This window comes from Vipera ursinii (assembly GCF_947247035.1).
Source record: "Vipera ursinii genome assembly, chromosome: 1".
Classification (NCBI taxonomy): Eukaryota; Metazoa; Chordata; class Lepidosauria; order Squamata; family Viperidae; genus Vipera; species Vipera ursinii.
Window position 1 is genome coordinate 256,682,633 of NC_139512.1, and position 18,967 is coordinate 256,701,599.

General features: G+C 39.5%; 2 protein-coding genes across 6 annotated transcripts in view; one reads left to right on the forward strand and one right to left on the reverse strand.

Annotated features, from left to right (window-relative positions):
* The window catches only part of NT5DC1 (5'-nucleotidase domain containing 1), a 90,816-nt gene that overhangs the window by 4,445 nt on the left and 67,404 nt on the right, over positions 1–18,967 (forward strand). For all 5 annotated transcript variants that reach the window (XM_083355589.1, XM_083355590.1, XM_083355588.1 and 2 more), the window contains exons 4-6: positions 194–300; positions 1,305–1,384; positions 2,753–2,834. In XM_083355589.1, the coding sequence (XP_083211715.1) occupies positions 194–300; positions 1,305–1,384; positions 2,753–2,834 (269 nt within the window). The remainder of the gene's footprint in view (positions 1–193; positions 301–1,304; positions 1,385–2,752; positions 2,835–18,967) is intronic.
* On the reverse strand, positions 4,770–15,216 carry COL10A1 (collagen type X alpha 1 chain; the record flags this gene model as incomplete). The annotated part of the gene is made up of 2 exons (XM_083348411.1): positions 4,770–6,876; positions 15,012–15,216. The coding sequence occupies 2 exons, from the start codon at positions 15,214–15,216 to the stop codon at positions 5,069–5,071; spliced, it is 2,013 nt and encodes a 670-aa protein (XP_083204537.1). The 3' UTR covers positions 4,770–5,068.

An 18,967-nucleotide genomic window follows, 5' to 3' on the forward strand; every position in this document is an offset into this window, starting at 1 on the left:
AGAGAATATAAATTGGTATATGTAAATAAGGGACAAATATTTTTACAAATTAATTCTACTTATTTTATAGGTGGTTAATTTTAATCTGTAAATGATTCTTCTTTTAGCAGTTATAGAATTCTATTATAATGTTGGAAGGGAGAAATCAAAGAACATAAAGTATAATAACATACCTGATTCTTCCCTCAAACAGGGCAAGTCATGGTACAAAACGTATGACCGCTGGAGAGATCTTGGAGAAATATGGAAGGAGGGAGTGGAAACACTTTAAGACAATGAGCGGAATGGTTTCTCGTTCAGGTATTACATGGACATAGCCTATAATGATAGGTTGATGCTATAGTATTGTATTTGTGGGATCCCTGGTGCTCTACTAGCTTGGTTGTTTTCTTGCAGACATTGCATTACCAAACTAGGTAACATCATAGTACTAGTGGAGAGTAAGGTTTGCTCTCATTTTATATTCTAGTCTAGTGGCTTGCCCTGTCAGTGTTAGGAGGAATGGATTTGGTGGTTCTTAATTGGACTGTTGTTTGCTGTTAGCCTGTTTGGCAATTCCTTGATTAGAGTATTATTTTGCTTCTTGATTGTTGGTCTAATGTGAATCTTGATATTACTCTTGGCTCATCTGAATGTTGACTGCAGGTGAGGAGGTGTTTTGGTCTTCTTGTGTCCTTTTTTTTTTGATTGTCTCATTTTAGAATGGTGTGTAGAGGTTGTTTATGTCTATGTGCCTATGGATGGCTGATTTGACAGGGCAAACCACTAGTATAAAAAATAAGAGCAAACCCCACTCTTTACTAGTACTGATGAGGTTGCCTAGTTTGGTAATGAAAGGTCTTCAAGAAAACTACCAAACTCAGAGAGCACCAGAGGCCCTATAAATACAATACAGGTTTTCCTATAATTAATGTGTTACAATATTAAAACTGGGAAGTTTTCTTTTTCTTAAGATTTATTGAAAGTTCACCATAAAAGGCTTATGTCCAAAGGTTACATATAAGGCTAAAATTGGATATTTACATATTATAAGTATATACTGCTCAAAAAAATAAAGGGAACACAAGATAAGACATCCTACTATTAGAATTCATCCATTAGTTTTGATTTCTTACAGTGATATTTGGAAGGCAACTCTAATTGTATGATTCTGTAACATCTTGATATCTCTTGAGCAATAACAAATAGGATACTCTATTTCTGATACAGATATCATTATGGTAAATACTGTAATAATTTTCTTAATAAAATGTTGATTTGTCCACTTGGTGTCTAATATGGCATTCAATTTCTTGTCTTTGCAGCTAAATACTATTCCTATGACAATTACTTTGATCTGCCTGGGGCACTTCTTTGTGGACGGCTTGTGGATGGTTTAGACAAAGTAAGTACTAATTAGGTTCGGAGCATCAGATTTGGAGCTCAAGGGAGATACATTTCAATTAGTGTTCCTCCTGCTTCTGCTCCTCTTAATCCTCTTCTTTCTCACATGTTACATGAAGCTTGAACGTTCTTTCAAAATTCAAATTCTTTACTCTTGCTTTACGGCAGTGAGTCACAGGAATGAGCTAGAACTAAATCACATATCTATAGAATTCTGAAGAATTTTTTTCGTTTCTTAGGGAGTTAAAGAATGCCCATGCCGATCTCTGTTTCCATTTGACAGCCATACCTCTAAATAGGACACTAATTCTGCTTATTGGCTTGTCCCTGAAACTCAGACATCATTTCTGTGAAAATCCTAATAAATCTCTTGTTCTGAAGATTAATGGACTAAGCAGGCAAATTCTTTTTTTTAGTGTGTTTACTACTGTATATGTTCTACTAACTTGCCATTATTGCTTCAAATGTATTCCTTTTTGGGGGGAGGGGGTATAAAACCTGAAAATATAGATAAAAATGTAGCTCTGATAAGGCAAACCATGTCCTGTGGCGAGCAAGCAAGCATGAAATGAAGCTTTTATTTTTATTTTTTTATGAAGACTCTAAACTTTGTTAAATCCATTCCTTTGTTTAGTTTGGCTTCCATATTCTTTTGGGTCAGTGGGCTAATGTTGCTTCATCCAGAGACCCACATGAAAAACAAGGCTTTTATGCTCATGTTAGGCATCATTAAGAAGAGAGTTTCCCAAAATAGTCATCTGTAAACAGATAAGATTTGTTGTAAGGATCAGCGTCCATCATTTATGTACTGTAGTGATACCTGTGAGGAATCAGTTTTACTCCTTTCCTTTGATGAATAGTGTTTTTGCTTTTGGGGTGTTTTTTTAATATTAAAATGACTCTTTTATGTAGGGCAGGGGTGTCAAACTCGCCACGTGACATGTCGCCACGTGTTGTGTCTTATTTCCCCTTGCTGGAGCAGGGGTGGGCGCGGCTTCCACATGACGCATCCAGCCCACGAGCTGGCAGTTTGACTCCCCCTGATGTAGGGAATTGGTAGTTCAAGAGGAAGAGAAGAGTAAAAAAAAGCAAGTCAATAATGCAATAATGAAAGGGCATAATTGTATCTTTGTATCACATGAGTAAATCCAGTCCTACATATTAATTAGCAAAGTCAGGGAGGGATGAAGAACAGAAACAGGGTGATGGAGTAAGGAAAGAGGACTGGCTGGAATCCTGAACGAGGGAACCCTGTGTGGCTGCCTTGTATTTCGGACTACGCTTGCGATTGTTAGCTTATTTTCTCATTGTTCGCTATAAAAACTATTTACAATGGAAAAGGCAATGGGGTCTCTTTATATGCTTGCAGCACAGCCCTAGAAGAAAATATGACTTCTGGAAGGATATGGTTGCTGCCATACAGTATAATTATAAAACGTCAGCTTTTAAAGGTGAGTGATTTTCCTGTCTTTCTATTTCTTTGTTGAAGGTGCTTTTCATGTATCTGTCAAAACATAGCCGGCCTTTCATAATGGTCTTGGCTGCGCATTTTCACAGTTAAAATACATTGATGTGGACTGAATTGGAATTGTAGCAATCAAGCAGCAAACAATACTCCAATCAAGGAACGGCCAAACAAGCTAAGAATAAACGGCCCAAGCAAAGAATCTCTTAAGACCACCCCAGAGCAAGCCACTAGTATATCAACAGAGAGCAAACCCCACTCCTTATTAGCACTGATGAAGTTGCCTAATTTGGATAATGAAATGCCTGCAAGAAAGCAACCAAGCTCAGAGATCACCAAGGACCCCTCATTTCAACCCTGAGCTACAAATATTCTCTACTGATAGAATGTTTTCTTGCAGTTAATAACATTTGTATTGAAACATTTTTGTAGCTAATAATGGAGCACACTTTTTGGCTTATCCTGTGGGAGTGGACCCTTAGAGGGAAAATCAGACACAAACAGAGAAGTTCTTGATTCTGTGGGGTACCTAGAAAACGAGACTACTCAACCCTCACTATGTCTACAAAGATGTAAGGGTGTGTGAGAAATACCTTGGGAGACAGGAGGAGAGAGACTCAGCCTAGACCAGGGGTAGGCAACCTCGGCTCTTTTATGACTCATGGACTTCAACTCCCAGAATTCCTGAGTCAGCTGACTCAGGAATTCTGGGAGTTGAAGTCCATGAGTCATAAAAGAGCCGAGGTTGCCTACCCCTGGCCTAGACAATGGTCTGATGAGTCCAAAGAAGAAAAGCATCTTGGAAGGGACCTTCCTTACTCTTGGGGAAAGTTAGCGTGAATGATCCATTGCAAGTTTCTGTTAATGTAACCTAATGCAGCCTTCTGTTAATGTAACCTTACAACAAAAATGAAGCTAGTACTCATAGTTCTTATGTGGACTACCTTGCAAGGCTAACACTGGAAAACCTGGTTTAAATGGTAGGCTGAAAGATGTTTCTGAAGGCATTAGGGGATGGGCCATATGAAAAACATACAGCATGAAACTGTTACACATTTTCTCACTTTTTCCCCTGCTTTTGTAAATATCCATCCCCTTGTCTTGTAACAATCCAGCACAAGATTGAACACTTAGATATGTAAATGTATATATTCAACCTGTTACAACCTGTATTCAGAAATTCCCAGGGTAAACACTACAATACAGTAAAAATAATTGACAGAATTAGTCCTAGAAGACTTTACTTTCTCAAAATAAGCATTTAGGATAATAACACTGCCTTTCCACTAAACTCATTAAATGATCAGAGAAACTGAAAGAAATGTTTCACTTTTTATTTATATTTTTTTTAATCAAAATGGACAGATAGAACTAGACATTTTTAGAACAAACTGTAAAATGCTGGTTTTAAAAGAACACAGTACAGGCCATTTATACTGACTTCGTACAAACGGTTTGGAATCAAGATGTTGCTGTGGGATGTAATATTAACAAAATGTAGACTGACTGCGCAGTGGTACAATTAGTTATTAATTGTACACACTCCATAAGGTTAAAGCAGCTTAAAATGCTTTCTTAGCTTTCATAGTTCTATCATTCTCTGAAAGTTGTATGTAAACAGACATTCTGTGAAGGGTAATCATTTGAAATATTTTCTGAGGATTATAATACTGTCAATTTAGTATTAAATATATCTAGAGTCCACACGACCACCTATTACTAGTACTTGCACATTTGGACATTATTGCCACTTCAGAAGCTCACCTGGTGTATCATGGAACCAAATGGATTCATTTTGTGATGCAAATATTTCATTGAAAATGTTCAGAGTTATAGAATTAACAGAATATATTGCATTTATTGCCTTTTCTGATGAGTTTTTTTAAAGCTATGTATTGCACATTTGTTTGTATTGGTAGGATTACAGCCCAACACATCTATGAAAGGAGATTTTGTTAGTGGTGCCTTCTTTTTTAGGAATAATCTTGGTAGAAATCACCTTAATTAGCTTTTCAATATGTGGGCAAGTAAAATGCATGTCTCAGTGTTGCCATATAGTATGGTTGTACCATGTGAATAATTTTTTTTTATTTTTTAAATCATATGCATTGTGAACTTTAGAAATGTAACGTTGTATTCGGGTTTAATTTCGTTAATTCCACTGTATATGTAGAACTACATACGCGTATACCTGGATGCGTTTTTCTGTTAGGCTGAATATTACAGTTTTGCAAATAAGAAACCTGAGAAAGAGGAATGGACATATTCTGAAGAATAAAGGCCATTTGTGTCATTGTTGGGCAGCTGTAACCAGACTTGATCATTTTCCATGAGATCAACCACAGCACTACCAGAAGCCTGATCAAGGTACCCTTTCTTGTACTCATCAAATGTGTACATGATGGGTGAGCCATTCTTGTACAGGCCAACCCAAACATGTGTGCCTTTGACATGAACATGATAAGCGAAGTAGTAAAGCCCTGGTATCCTGCAGGTGAAGATGCCTGATCTAGGGTCATAGTGTTGTTGCTTGTTGTACAAAATTATATCAAATCGAATAGGAGTAGCGGATGCAGGGTAAGCTTTGGAGAGAATGGCAGTGAAAGCGGACACCGGCTGGCCAGTGAGACCTTGAGTAGCACCAGATTTTATAACTGGCATTCCTGCTAGGGCTTGCCCTGGAAGACCAGGGGGGCCAGGAGGGCCTGGCAATCCAGGCTCTCCAGGGTGGCCTTTGGAACCTGCTGGTCCAGGTGGTCCCATAGGTCCATCTGCACCTTTTGATGAAATTCCAGCTGGACCCGGTAATCCCGGTGCACCTGGATCCCCTTTGCCACCACGGAGTCCTGGAATACCTGGAGGGCCAACTGGTCCCCTTATACCAGGTATTCCAGGTGATCCTCTAGGACCTGGCCCACCACTGATTCCTGCCGCACCTTTAGGTCCTGGTGAGCCCATTGGTCCAGGTAAACCAGTTGGCCCAGCGGGGCCTGGATCTCCTTTGGATCCTTCCACACCTGGAAAGCCTTTGGATCCAGGAAATCCTGGCTTCCCTGATCTGCCTTCCAATCCTGCCGGGCCTCTTTCTCCCTTAATCCCCGGCAGTCCTGATGGACCAGTAGGACCTCTTTCCCCTTTGAGCCCAGGTCTGCCACTTGCACCAGTGCCACCTCTCAGCCCTCGAGGACCCGTTTCCCCAGGTGGCCCGACTGGTCCAGGTCTTCCAGGGATACCAGCTGGGCCTTGTTCTCCCTTGATTCCTGGACTACCAGGGAATCCTTCGGGTCCCCTATTTCCCTTCATCCCTGGCAGTCCAGGTTTTCCGAATCCTGGGAGACCAGAGGGCCCAGTTGAGCCTGGAGGACCTGGAGGTCCTTTTGCCCCAGGGGTTCCTGGGAGGCCAGGTGATCCACTGGAGCCAGGGAGTCCTTTTCCAGGCATCCCGGGTTTCCCGGGAGAGCCCTGGGGACCTGGAAGTCCAACTGGTCCTGGTAAACCTGGTAAACCCTTGTCCCCTTTAACACCTGGTTGCCCTGGAAACCCCCTTTCCCCAGGCCTTCCTATCCCTGCTTGTCCTGGAGGCCCCTGTGGCCCTGGCAGGCCTTTCTCCCCTGGACGACCTGGAACCCCATACCCGTGTTCTCCCTTTTGCCCTTTGATACCAGGAGCGCCTGGGACACCGTTTTCCCCAGGGACGCCTCTTAGTCCTTGGGGTCCTGGAAGTCCTTGCTTCCCCGCCACAGAAATTCCTGTAGGACCAGGGGCTCCCGGGAGACCTCTTGGCCCTGGGAGACCAGCAGACCCCATGCTTCCTTTTTCACCAGGGAATCCTTTGTCTCCTGGTCTTCCTGGCAAGCCTGGGGTGCCTGGCTTTCCCATCGCTGAAAGTCCTGGGGATCCTGGAGGTCCTGGAGGCCCTTGGCTTCCATAGCTTGGTTTTCCTGGTTCTCCTGGAGGTCCTGGGAAGCCTCTAGGGCCAGGAGGGCCTGCTGGGCCTTGAGGGCCTTGTTCTCCCCTTGCCTGTGAAACTAAAACAACATTAAGTCAGTTAATATCCTACAGGAATTAAATGGTTGAGAAGGGCAAGTAGACGTAACTCCAGACATTTTACATGTTCCTAACAATGTCTGTTAACAAAAAAAAACACCTTATGCCACTTAACACATAGTTCAATTACAGCCCCATTTCTTATAAAGTGATAGTTTGTTTACATTTTATTGTGAGTCATTTGGGAAGGAAGGAAGGAAGGAAGGAAACTTTTTTTTCTTTTCAAGCCACTTGTTTACATCTGTTGAATAATTTTTGACCTTAGAAAACAAAAGCACAGTTGCATTTTAATAGCTAGCAAAAAAAAGCTAAATAGTGAAAGTTTGATGAAGATTCCATGAAAACAAACTGAAAGCAACTCATTGGTTTTAATGTGCGTGAAATTTCAAAATCTACATATGGCAAAGCTGAGGGTTGCTTCCTAGTCATGATTTTAATGGACTGTATTTTGGAACCTGCAGTATTTTCTCATAAGAAAGAAAATCACTACAGTAAGGTTCATTTTTGTGATAAAACATAAAACAACACAGATCTGTTAGTAAAGGACAATTTCCAGAATTGTCAGCCACAGAGACTGTGTTCCTTGTAGATGTCTGATGAGCAAGTTTCTCTTTGCATTTGAGACCTTTGGAGTCAGATTCACTTAAGCAGAGAAAGTGTAAGAGTCTGAATCTCTGTTTCTTCTAAACCTGTCTACATGTTTCTGATATAGAGAAAGAAGGCATGTTTCACAAGTGCCTTGATTGTGTGAATTGATTGTGATCCCTTTAGCTGAAGGAGTTAAAACATATAAAGCCTAACAGATAAGTGTAGCAGTGTCTCAGGAGAATGAATTGCCTGACATGATTTATTTATTTAGCATATGGCACTTGATATGTAAAGATTATTTTCATTCCCACATAGATAGTCCTCAAATTATGACTGGTCGCTTAGCAATCGTTTAAAGTTCACAAATCTATCTGTGGGGAGTACTTACAATCCGGATTAAAAAATCTGATGATCACCCTCCTGTGCCGTGATGCGACTGTACTTCTGTCGCCTGCCAACCAGGGTGCATTTACTGCCATTTGCAGTATCAGGCTACCATATGACCACATTTCAAAATGGTGGTTTTGCCAAAAATCAGCATATATGTATTAAATTTATTTCCTTCTGGCTTTCAACAAAATTGCACCTATAGCAAACCCTTGTTTTGCTTAATGAACATGGTGATTCACACAATGAGTGCCACAAAAGGTCATAAAATTGACTTATCACAACTTGTGACTGTGATAGGCAGGCTCCTTTTATGGTCGTAACTTGAGGACTACCTGTACCTGGCTCGCCATGATATTTCCATTAGGTAGAAAGGAAGGAGATGTGGTTTAGCCGGGAAAAGGGCAGGGATAGACTGGTTAATGTGTTAGTTGTCCAAGAATCTCTGAGACCATCCTTTCTTCTCCAGCATTTGAAACATCCTGCTGAAGGGCAGAGCCAGTTCTAGGAGAACAATCCTGTTCACATTCCGCTTGCAATGCTCAAGCGAAAGTAAAAGTGTACATATTATTTTTTATTTACTAGATGCATATTCCAGCAGGTTATGGATGTAGTGCTCCCCATTTCCCCTTGTCCTATTTTCCCGACAAGAACCCTCTGAAATGGGTTGGGCTGATAGAGAATGAATGATCCAAAGTCATATGTCACCTTTCCTAAAAGTGGTATTTAGTGAGTTGAACATGATCATGGTGTTTTAATACAGCCTCTGAAAATTAACTTATTCTGTTATTTAAAAGAGAAAAAAAATCAGAATTGACTGCTCTTACCTGGTTTTGGAACAGGAGCTTCCATATGTTTATGTTTAAGCTTCTAATATTAATGCAGGTTTTTTTGGTATTTTTAAACCAGTAGAGGGAGCCATGCAACCATGTAGAAGCCATAGAAAATAAAGGAATGTATCTCCTTGCAGAGAAATACAGAATCTATAGGGGACCTTCAACATACATGCATGTACATGTATGTATGTATCAAGTTTGTGTATGTGTGTGTATACATCTACATCTACACACACACACACACACACACACACACACATATCTGTGTATTGTAGATTTGATCTAAAGATTAGATTTCACTTTTAATAATTTAAACCAGCTTTCCCAACCAGATGCTTTCTATGTTATTGGATTACTGTATCCAAAATCCATAGTCACTAGAATTCTGGGAGTTGTCATCATAACAGACATGGAAAGTTTCAGGTTGGTTATGAAGCTATGTTTCTCCAATGCCCTATTTCAAATTGTGCATTGACATTAACAGAAAGAACTTTTCTAAAAGAAAAGAACTACTTAATAGTTAATGAAGGCATCTGTTTGGATACCATGGAAAGTTTTGAGCAAATGTTTTGCCAGAGATCACTCCAGAGTACTGGAATCATGTTTGGCAAACCTAACAGAAGAGAGCAGCAATAACAAACCAAGTAAGTAAAATGATTTATGTTATAAAAGTTTGTAGATGTCTTAAGGGGTTTGTGTAATTGCTTCAGTATTTATGCTGGGAATGACTAAGATGTATTCTCTTGATAAATCTTCTTTGAGCTTACTGCAAAATAGCAAAGCTGCATACACATTTTTCACATCTTTGTCAGTTGGGCATTGGGAAGAGCTAATCCATTCTTGCAAGTTTAAAATAAGTGTTTTAAGGAAATAGATTTACTTTTGTGTGCTTTTAGTAAATCTACGTGGTCTTATTTTAGCTTGTATCCAAAATGCCTTGTGAAAATCATTTCCAGGAACTGCACAAAAAATCCCATGAACCTATGAAAGTTATAATATGGCTGTCATTAAATAGTTCATTAAATAGGTTAAAAAATTTTCCTAGGCCCAAATTTAACATATCTACAAATACGTAAAAGCGATTAAGCTTAGTAGGAAGCCTAGCATCTAGAACAGGGGTGTCCAACCTTGGCAACTTTAAAATCTGTGGACTTCAACTCACAGAATTCCCTAGCCAGCCATATTGGAGAATTCTGGGAATTGAAATCCACAATCTTAATGCTGCCAAGATTGGATACCCCTGATTTAGAACTTGAAAAATGATTTTAACATTACTTGGTTTACTTGTTCAGAGTATCTGTGATCTTTAATAAGCTTATTAAAATAAAATAGAGCTGGAAGGGTCATTGAAGGTCTTCTAGTCCAGCTCCACACTCAAGCAGGAGAATCTATACCATCTCAGACAAGTGACTGTCCAGTCTCTTCTTTAAAACCTCCAGTGATGGAGCACCCTTGGTTTCTGAGGGCAAGCTGTTTCACTGGTTAATTGTCCTCACTCTTAGGAACTTTCTCCTTAATTCCAGGTTGTTTCCCTCTTTGATCAGTTTCCAAAGCCCTCCGGTGCTTTGGAGAATAATTTGACCCCCCTCTTCTTTGTTGCAGCCTTTCAAATACTGGAATACTGCTATCATGTCTCCCCTGTTTCTTCTTTTCTTTAGAGTAGCCAAACCCAAGCCCTGCAGCTGTTCTTCATATGTTTTAGTCTCCAGGCCTTGGATCATCATAGTTGCTCTTCTCTGAATTTTTTCCAAACTCTCAACATATTTTTTGTAGTATGGTGACCAAAATTGGTTGTAGTATTCCAGGTGTGGTCTCACTAGGGTTTTATAGAGCGGTACTAATACTTCACATGATCTTGATTCTATGTCTCTATGCAATCCAGGATGGCATTAGCTTTTTTGGCTGTTGCTGCACATTGCTGACAATCAAGTGATTGTCCACCAAGACTCCAAGGTCCCTCTCACAGTTACTGTTTTTGAGCCAGGTCTCACCTAATTTGTACTGACATCTTTATTTTTTCCTGCCTAAATGTAAAACTTTGCTTTTCTCCACATTAAAACTCATTTTGTTGGATAGGGACCATTGTTCCAGTTTGTCAACATTTGAATACTGAGCTTGTCTTCTGGGGTGTTGGCTATTCCTGCCAGTTTGATGTCATCTGCAAATTTGATGAGTTCCCCTTCTGTTCCCTCATCTAAGTCATTGATTAAGGTATTGAAGAGTACTGGGCCTAAGACAGAGCCTTGTGGTACCCTACTTCTTACATCCCCATGTGGATGTAATACGATTGAGGACTACCCGTTGAGTACTGTTTGTCAGCCAGTACAAATCCATCTGATGGTGACGTTATTTATTCCACCTTTTTCTAGCTTACCAAGCAGTAGATTGGGGTCTACTTTGTTGAATGCCTTGCTGAAATCTAACTATACTATGTCCACAGCGTTTTGCTGGTCTGTTAATCCCTGAGTTACATTTTATTCTGGAAAAATCATTTTAGAAGTAATTGCCAGGCTTTATGTTAAAATCAATGAGCCTGAATGACCCAAGTATGCAAGTGAAGCTGCATGGAAATCCTTATTTGTATAAAAAGGGTGGAGGGGATGTCATTCTGGGAATATTGTTTCAGGATGCAACCAATTGCTGAATATCAGCCCTATTCGCATAGCTTGTATTAGTATAGTATCAGATGCTCAGGTATTAAAAGCCGTTACCTCCTTTAGAAAGGAACTACCGTAAGTATCTGTGTGAATTAGAAGCATCCCAAATAATATTAAACTGAAATTTGTGCTCCCTTAACTTAAGCTCCCTAGATCAGGTCCTGCTGTCTCTAGCAGACAGGAGCAAATCTTTGCCAGCAGTGGAGAAACACAGCTCTGGGAGGAGTCACTGTTAGCCCCTCCCCATTGGAGAAATCAAGGCTTCCTTGAGATTAGTGGTATGCTCAGAGGACCTGCACTGGGAGATCCTCACCCTCCTTGTTATGGTGTAGTTCATGTTTTTCAAACTTGGCAATGTTAAGATGGGTGGACTTCAACTCCCAGAATTCCCTAGCCAGCATTCTGGTGCAATGCCAGTGTGCAAGGCAATTATTAAATCAAGCAAGGCATGTTTTCCAGCCAAAGGATTGTGCATCACTTTCTCAACCTTCATGCTTTCAAAGTAGACTCCTGCCTAACCATATTAGAAATGCATATGTTTAAACCTTAACATTTTGTTTTAAGCTTTAATTCCCTTAAAATGGCAAGAGTTATAAGTTAGTATGGAATTGCAGTTTTAAGAATCTGAACAAAAATCCATTTAACTTAGAAAAATATAGCCAATTCTGTTAGATTCCTGTCTTCATTTTAGCTTCCTGTTAATTAACACTTTTGCTATGAATTGTGCGGTATATCTTACCTAAGATAATTTTGAACTTAAAGCAAGGAATGTAAGGAAGAGTGATTGTAAAAGTCTTACTGCAATGTCAATCTTTATAGCATCTTACAAAGAAATCTGGGAATTACCTGTAATTAAAAATCTTTTTAGATACCTCATGTTCTGTAATTCCACTACTGGGTATTTCAGAATAGTTCCTTTCTTGTAAGTCTGCCATATTATCTAGCATCCTCTAGACCAGGGGTCAGCAACCTCAAACAGTGAAAGAGCCACTCGGAACCGGTTCCCTCACAAAAGGAAAAACTGGGAGCCGCAAAAAATATGTGCGCATGGACGTACATGCGCACATGCGCAGAACAGGGTTTGACTGAAGAGTAGAGCCAAGGCGAGATATGCACCTACCCTGCATATTTGAATTGATTGGTTGAACTTTTTTAGTCCCACTTTTTTTTTTTTGGACTGCACATGGCAGAGGACCAGGAGCCGTGGGAGACGGCTGAAAGAGCCGCATGCGGCTCCAGAGCCGCGGGTTGCAGACCTGTGCTCTAGACACTACAGTTCTTAGTACCCTCAGTTAACATGATATAATGGCAAGAAAGGATAAAAATTGTAGTGGATGTATCCAGAGAGCTACAAGTTCCCACCTATGGTGGTGGTTTTGATTGTGATGATGGAACTATTTATTTGATTAATGCTACTCCTTCCTGCCCTGATTGCTAAGCAAACCTTAAAAACAAAAATGGAATATATATATATATATATATATATATATATATATATATATATATATATATATATATATATATATATAAAAGAAAAATATAACTTTCATCGGCTAATATTACACTCTTATATTTGAAGCGTATGTTAGCATTTCAGAATCCATCTAACAAAGGAACTTCTGCATGAAAGTTAGAACATATAATAAAATCTGAAGTTGGAACTTTTTCAGAAAAAAATAAAGATTTCATGTCTACAAGTTCCCACCTATGGTGGTGGTGTTGATTGTGATGATGGAATTATTTATTTGATTAATGCTACTCCTTCCTGCCCTGATTGCTAACCAAACCTTAAAAACAAAAATGGAATATATATATAAAAAAGAAAAATATAACTTTCATCGGCTAATATTACACACTTATATTTGAAGTGTATGTTAGCATTTCAGAATCCATCTAACAAATGAACTTCTGCATGAAAGTTAGAACATATAATAAAATCTGAAGTTGGAACTTTTTCAGAAAAAAATAAAGATTTCATGTCTGATATTCCTGTGGCTAGTGTGAAATGTGAAATTTCAGTATCACCATAACCTCTCATTAAAGGCTTTATATTTCCATTGACGTGAATGAAGTTTTTGGATTTTGCATTCAAAATAAATCCTCTTGTATTCCTTTGTACTATTCCTAAATAGTATTACCTAAATGAATGGAAAGCTAAATCCGTACATGAATGGCAGGACAGGACAATAGAGAAGTCTGTATTGTAAACTTGCCAGATATTGTTGATCTTCAGTTTCCATTAAATCCAGAGATGATAGGAGTTGCAATTCACCATCCTTTGGAGCAGGGGTCCCCGGTCCTTGGACCAGTACCGGTCCACATCATGCCAGCAACCGGGCTGCACAAACAAGCAAAGCCCCATCCGCAGGATGCAGGCAGCACACAAAACCATGCACCTTCTGGTCTACGAAAAAACCTCTCCACAGAACCAGTCTGTGGTGCCTAAAAGGTTGGGGACCTCTGCTTTGGAGGGCCCCAGGCTGTCTACTAGTTTCCTAGAAGGTTGCCCACCTAGTGGTCACATTAGGTATTCTGTGGCTGTCAATGAGCCTGTCTTACAGAGGGGAATATATATACATATTGAATTTTTACTTCAAATCTTAGTATTATGCTAAGAAACATATCTTATTTTCCATTTTACTGTTAGCTGATCTTTTGAAGTGGGATGGATAACAAAATCATTGCAATGAATCTCAGAGCTTAAGTTTTAGTGATGGGTGCTACCGATAGTAGTTCCATGCACTTGTTGCTGTTGGTACATCGTTTATATTGTAATTGCTATGTTTTGAGAAAAGACAGGAAGTGAAAAAAAATGATTTTCAGTTTGCATTTTCCCTGTTTTGCCTTGAGCCTTTTGAATATTAGACCACAAAAGTATAGTCTGGAGAAAGTGTTTTAAAATCACAATTGGAACACCTTATAATGTGTTCTGTGTTGCTTTCTAGTTTTTCATCAGTGCATCAGTTAAACATCTGATCACAAATCCAAAGAGCCAGTTTTGGGTAGTGGTAAAGCTGCTGGCCTAGAAACCAGCATACTGGGAGTTCTAGTTCTTCTTTAGGCATGAAAGTTGGCTAGGTGACTTTGGCCAGTTTCTCTCTTTCGGCTCAATCGACCTCATAGGGTTGTTGTGGGAAAAATGGGGAGGAGGAAGGAATATTAGGCATTTTCACCGCCTTGAGTTACTCATAAAGTAATCAAGATGGGATGAAACTCTAATAAATACAATAGTGAGTTTTGAAAAAGCACCCCATCTATCTCCCTGGGATGAACTACTTTAAAATATTTGGTGGCATGTATATTTAAACAGTTCCTTACAATTGAAATCTTTCTCATGGAAAGACAGTGCATCGAAGTGGTTTCTTTAACAATCTAGTTTTCTATGCATGGTCCAGAAAAGTTTATAGACAGAGCATTCGAACATTATAATGTCCCATGTGTTATTTTCTTGCAGTTATTCTTCTGCATTTGGTTTCATAGTAATAATTGAGGTAAGTATCTTAAAAAGAACAAGAGTGGTTTACCTTTTACCAAACCAATACTTTTTGTCTCTCAAAACAACACTTATGGAATAGTGAGTATCTTGGTTGACACTTACAGCCAACATTCTTAGCAAATTCATACTTTAAGAAGCAAAAAATTACTTACCAGGATTTTTTACGCTGAAAGGCAGAAAAGGTGGTCCTTTGATTGGTGCACTTGATTGTCTCTGATGTCGTTCAGGATAAAAGTGTTCATCACCCCAGACTATGTTCATGGAAAGCAGCATCAACAGAAAGGATAGATGTAACTTCATATTCCTAAATCCACTCTTCATCGAAGGAAGTAAAAAGAAATTAGTGTTTGTGTACATATTTGGAGAATTGAGCTTTCGATTCTTTCTATCCCTACAAAGGTGAAGTAAATACATAAGCATTCTGCCTCAATGCAGCTCATTGGATTATAGGCTTTAAATATATTTTTTTTAAAAAAATGTAGGCATGGTAAGCATCAGAGATCTAGTTATATTTTCTTGCATGTTCAACATGAACTGTATAATACCCCAATGGTATGCAAATATATTCAGAAAGAAAAAGAGGAGAAAATTACATAGCTGCCAGTCCTGTCCCTATATAAACCCACTGAAGTTTCCAAAAGCAGAATCTGGCTCCCCCTGTTTCAGAAAGCAAGCCCAGTTAGCAACTCATGCAGATGTAAGCCTTCTGCACTAACTGTAATTAGAATATTCTCAAGTGCCACTAGTGAGCACATGAATAAAAATTCTGTCACACTTAAAGATCTTGGCAGCCAAGGCAGACAGAATTGTAACATACCAGCATGTTGTAGAATTAGAAATGTGCAATGGAGCAGTCTTGGCTCATGAGTCCTTCCACTACAGGTGTGCAGAGCAGAAGTTGTTATTTCAAGGAACATCCTGAGTCATTTATACTGTTTGTGCCTTCTGTGTTAAAGTTGCACCGTGTGGTAGCTCCACCCTCAAACCAAGAAAATGCTAATTATGGTGGAAAGTTTTCTTGACCAAACATGTGTCAGGCTGGGTTTCTATTATTATTATTATTATTATTTGGGATGCCAATCTCCATTCATGAATTTACTTTAATTGTACTAAAACTGAGAAGAGGTTGGTAACTTATCTTCAGCAAGCACCACTGGGGTTTGTTTTGATTTAAATTTCTCCTTCCTCTGCAGCAAATGAAGAAAAGAATGAGTAAACTATGCCAAGACTAGGTTATTATCTTGTGGGGTGGTGGTGGTGGTGGTGGTGGTGTTGGCAGATAATCCAGCAAGTAAAGTATGACAGAGGTTCCGCCAATCTACAGGCAGTCCTTGACTTACGACCACAACTGAGCCCAAAATTTATGTTGTTAAGTGAGACATTTGTTAAGTGAGTTTAACCCCATTTTACGACCTTCCCTTGCCACAATTGTTAAGCGAATCACTGCAGTTGATAAGTTAGTAATCTGGTTATCAACTGAATCTTGCGAGAGGTAATCACATGACCTTGGGACATAGCAAAAGTCAGCAGTATGAACCAGTTGCCAAACATCTGAATTTTAATCACAAGATCATGGTGATGCTTCAAAGGTCGTAACTGTGGAAAAAAAGGTCATAAGCCACTTTTCTCAGTGCCGTTTAACTTTGAACATTCACTAAATGAACTGCTGTACGTCAAGGACTACCTATAGTTTGTATTTTTTTTTAATGTAGGTTGTCTGCACCTAATTCATCCATTTTCATGTTTGCTTTCCCCAATTTTTGGGAAAAAGAAATGGTTTCCTCTGTTTCTCCATTCTCCTATTAGTAATTCATTCAAAAAAGAGGCTTATTATTATTTTTTGCATTAAAAATGGAACATTGCAGAATCGTGGGAATGTAAGGACTTGTTTATCCTACTGAAATAGGCAGTTTCTTGCTTTTCTGTTAGAGGAGTTTTTACTCCATTTGTGTTTTTAAATAGGAAGTGATACATTCCATTAGAATGAATTCTCCAAGCCCCAAATTCCCAGTGATTGAAACAGAAGAAAAACTTAATCAGAGGGGTGCAGCTATTAGATTGTATAAAGCATTTTATTATTTATTTATCAGATAAAGTATTTGGAAGAGGTAGAGTATTTCAGAAACTCTTGGCACAAGTGAATCACTCCTTTTTGATGCATTTAACTAGCAGTACGCTTTAAAAGGCTTACACAGCCTCTTTCAAACTGTCCCTGGCTATCAATGCAGGTGTGTGCATGTATACTGACTCTGAGACTGTTAGCAAAGCAGTGTGCATGCTTATACAAAGGGAGCCAACAAAGGAGAGCCTTCAAAACAGCCATACAGCAAGGAGGCCAATGAGGAGAGAAGCATCACACTGATGTGTCACAAATTCTGCCCTGACTTGACAAAGCATCCGTGCATTTTGTACATGTGTTGGGATGTCACATTCCCAAATGAAAGAAGCAGCAGACTCTTTAATGCATTGAGAAGGAAGTTGCGTGGCTTTGCTAATACGTTTTTGCAAAGCCCCTTTTTCATATGCTGCCCTAGTAACTATATTCTACAATCGAGTAACTGTGCCCTACTCTAATCCATATCATGATGTTATCCATGCTTGATAAAGCAGCCTTCTTCATTGGAGAAAGCGGGCTCATTGCTCCTTTGAATATTTGGATTTCCATAACTCTATAGATATTCTGTAAGTACCTGTAAGGCTGTGTTCCAGATCTGAATGTACAGTAATGGTGGTATAATTTGAAAGCCCGTGTTTTCAGAACATAGTAAGGTTAGGGTTAGAAAGGTATATTCATCTCTGTCCAAGAGGCCTCATGTATATTGATTGTTCAACTATTGAGTCATTTTATAGTAGGCATTTATTTTTCCTCAGTGTGATTGCATTATACATTAACTGTATTTATTTCTTTAGTACGTTTATAAGCTTCCTACCCTATCTATATGACTCTGGACACCACACAATAAAAAAACAGCAAAAAAACCCCACTTCCCACAAATATTAAAAACAATAAAAATAGCAGCCAAGGAGACTCATAAGCGCTCACATAACTCATAACACAGATTCACCCGTGCTATCAGGGCCCCAGGTCCAGTGGCAAAGCCAGTTTTTTTAGAGCCCTACAAAAGACCAGCAGGATTAGGGCAAATCTAATTTCTGAGGGGATGGTGTGCCAGAAGGTGGCACTATGGCAGAAAAGGGTCTCTCACTCTAACCCAGGGATAGGCAACCTTGGCTCTTTTATGTCTCATGGACTTCAACTCCCAGAATTCGTGAGCCAGCCATGCTGAGGGGAAAGAGAGAGGTTTCCAAGCTGAGCCATGCTGGCTCAGGAATTCTGGGAGTTGAAGTCCACAAGTCATAAAAGAGCCAAGGTTGCCTACCCCTGCTCTAACCCAAGAGATGGCACTCTTGTAGACAGACAGAAAATGTTTCTCCTGCCAGATCTAACAGGATGGGTAAACAGCAATGGGGAGAGACAGTCCCATAAGAAACCCAGCTCCAAACTATGAAGGGCTTTAAAGAAAACCACGTGTCTTGAATTGTACCCAGAAGCATACCAGTAGCCATTGCTGTTCATGGAACAGAGGTATCATATATACCAAATGACCAGCACCCTAACCTCCCATACCACCACATTTTGCACCTGCTGTAACCTCAAAATACTCTTCAATGACAGCTCCATGTAAATCACATTGCGGTAAATCCATTTAGGAGGTGACCTAAGGCATGAATTCTGAGCAGGGCCCCTTCAGTCCAGGAACAAGTCACACTATATCACCTCACAAAGCCAGGCAAAGTATACAATTAGTTCAGCCTATGTGTAGCACAAGAAGTCTGCTTATTCTACTTGAAACAGCTTCCTGCTCCACCTTATCCTGAAGTCATATTTGTAGTTTTGCTCTGTGCTTTAATCCAACTATAATCTCTGTATTCCATTCGCTGTATATCGGGTGCATGGATCTAACTAGGTAGAAGATCCATTTATAAGCATGAGTTGAGGCCCGTTGAAGGATCAAGGGTCTGTTCAATCAACTTGAGCTTTGATTTATTGTTTATAATACATTGGAATGATCCTACTATAAGTGCAGAAAGCACACTCCACACTTGT